The sequence below is a fragment of the Neophocaena asiaeorientalis genome, unplaced genomic scaffold (assembly GCF_003031525.2).
Source record: "Neophocaena asiaeorientalis asiaeorientalis breed wild unplaced genomic scaffold, Neophocaena_asiaeorientalis_V1.1 scaffold39, whole genome shotgun sequence".
Classification (NCBI taxonomy): domain Eukaryota; kingdom Metazoa; phylum Chordata; class Mammalia; order Artiodactyla; family Phocoenidae; genus Neophocaena; species Neophocaena asiaeorientalis.
This window is the reverse complement of record NW_020175670.1, coordinates 6,606,997-6,608,918: the sequence shown is the minus strand read 5'-3', so window position 1 is coordinate 6,608,918 and position 1,922 is coordinate 6,606,997. Positions and strand designations below refer to the sequence as shown.

The window sequence follows — 1,922 nt, the reverse complement described above, 5'->3', positions numbered from 1 at the left end:
TTTTTTGCTGTACGCGGGCCTCTCACTGCTGTGGCCTCTCCATTGCGGAGCACAGGCTCCAGACGCGCAGGCTCAGCGGCCATGGCTCACGGGACCAGCTGCTCCGCGGCACGTGGGATCTTCCCGGACCGGGGCACAAACCCGTGTCCCCTGCATCGGCAGGCAGACTCTCGACCACTGCGCCACCAGGGAAGCCCCAGATGTCACTTTTTAATTGTACTATTACCATATGGTAACCATACTAACAAACAAAATTAGAAAATAGAGAAGATAAGAAAATTACCCATAATCTCACTTCACTAATATAACCACTATTAATATTCAATATACTTTTTTCTAGGCATTTTCTCTGGGCATATTTGACATAATTATAATGTCCATAACATTGTGTATTTATGTTTTTTCATTTAATTTCTTATCAGTTGAAGTCATAGAATTTTATATTAAAAGTAAATTACTTAGCAAAAAGATTAAGAAAACAAAGAGCATAAGAACAAAGCATTGGTTTACCTCATAAATAGGAAGTGTAGGAGAGTTCCATGCATTGATTCTTGATTCATTGACATCAACAACCGTTACCCTGATTTCAGGGCACATATGAGCAATGACACTACATGTGGGTCCTCCAACATAGCCTGCACCGATGCAGCAGATCTTCTTAATTTCAAACATGATTGTACTAGAAGGGAAAGAGTAAGACCGTCCAACTATTGAGAACAGAAAATTTAAAGAAATCACACTGCACATTCATCACCCTTTATAAAAACTGTCAAGGTGACAGATACTGGAAAGATTTCCTATATTCACACTCATTAAGAATTATGAAGACAATGATAATTAAAAAAATAATGTTCCAATTGGATGACCTAGCCTGTTCTCAGCTGTACCAGCATGAAATATGGAAAAAATTATAGTAACTGATATTACTAAAGTGTCACAAAGATTATAATGAACTAATATAGAAAGTCAAGAAGCAAAATAAAACCTTACTTAATCTTCTAACACTCTAGGGTAACTTTGATTGCTGAGGGAAAATTCAAGGGTGAACACACCAGTGCAATTCTTGCTTAACTAAATGCTGGTGTACAAAGGTCAGCTTTACAACAGGTTTAGACTAAAATGACAGATATTAAGATTAGCTCCTAAGTCCAGAATTGGCCTCTGAGATTATATTCCCTGCACAATTTGGTTTCAGCAATTCATTTTTAGGTACTGGACGATGATCTTAAACTCTATTTCAACTTTAATCAGAAACCAGGAGATGGTTAAAAGAAAGTGATTTCTGTAGTTAGCAAAGCTGTTACACAGATTTTGATGGGTTTTTCAAAAACCAGTGAATTGATTCACTCGAATCAAAATGACAAGGGACTGAGTTATATGTAAGAATTTCAGTTTATTCAGTAATGAGAACGATCAAACTGATAAGATTCTTAGAACTTTTGTCCTAGAGAGTTTAAGCATTTGTTAGTATATTCCTGCATGGATCAGAGAAGGTACTCTGGAAGGCTGATCTAATTACAATGCCTGGCAAGTATATCTCTATTATGAAAAAAGATACACAAAGCACATAATTAAGACGATCCAATTCCCTTTGGTCTGAATCTGTATTAATCAAACAACGCTCTAATCTTGGTTGGTTCTCTGGGTAAGACTTCCCAACTGGAAGAGAATGAGCTGACAACCCAAACAAGAATCCTGGTCTGTGTTAATAAGCAAGTAATCTGGCTTATAAATTGATCTTTAGTAGTTATGATTAGCAGATATCAACTCATATTCTGATCTCTAATGACTTTTTTTTTTGGCCGCATGGCTTGTGGGATCCTAGGTCCACGACCAGGGATCGAGATCAGGAGTCGAAAACCAGCCCCCCCCCCCCCCCCCCCCCCCCCCCCCCCCCCCCCCCCCCCGCCGGGGATAACGGA

The 1,922-nt window shown here is 39.1% G+C and overlaps 1 protein-coding gene across 3 annotated transcripts in view; it reads right to left on the bottom strand.

The window, feature by feature from the left end:
- Positions 1-1,922, bottom strand: part of UGDH (UDP-glucose 6-dehydrogenase) — a 31,508-nt gene that overhangs the window by 21,863 nt on the left and 7,723 nt on the right. For all 3 annotated transcript variants that reach the window (XM_024731680.1, XM_024731683.1, XM_024731681.1), the window contains one exon: positions 511-679. In XM_024731680.1, coding sequence (XP_024587448.1) covers positions 511-679 — 169 coding nt within the window. The remainder of the gene's footprint in view (positions 1-510; positions 680-1,922) is intronic.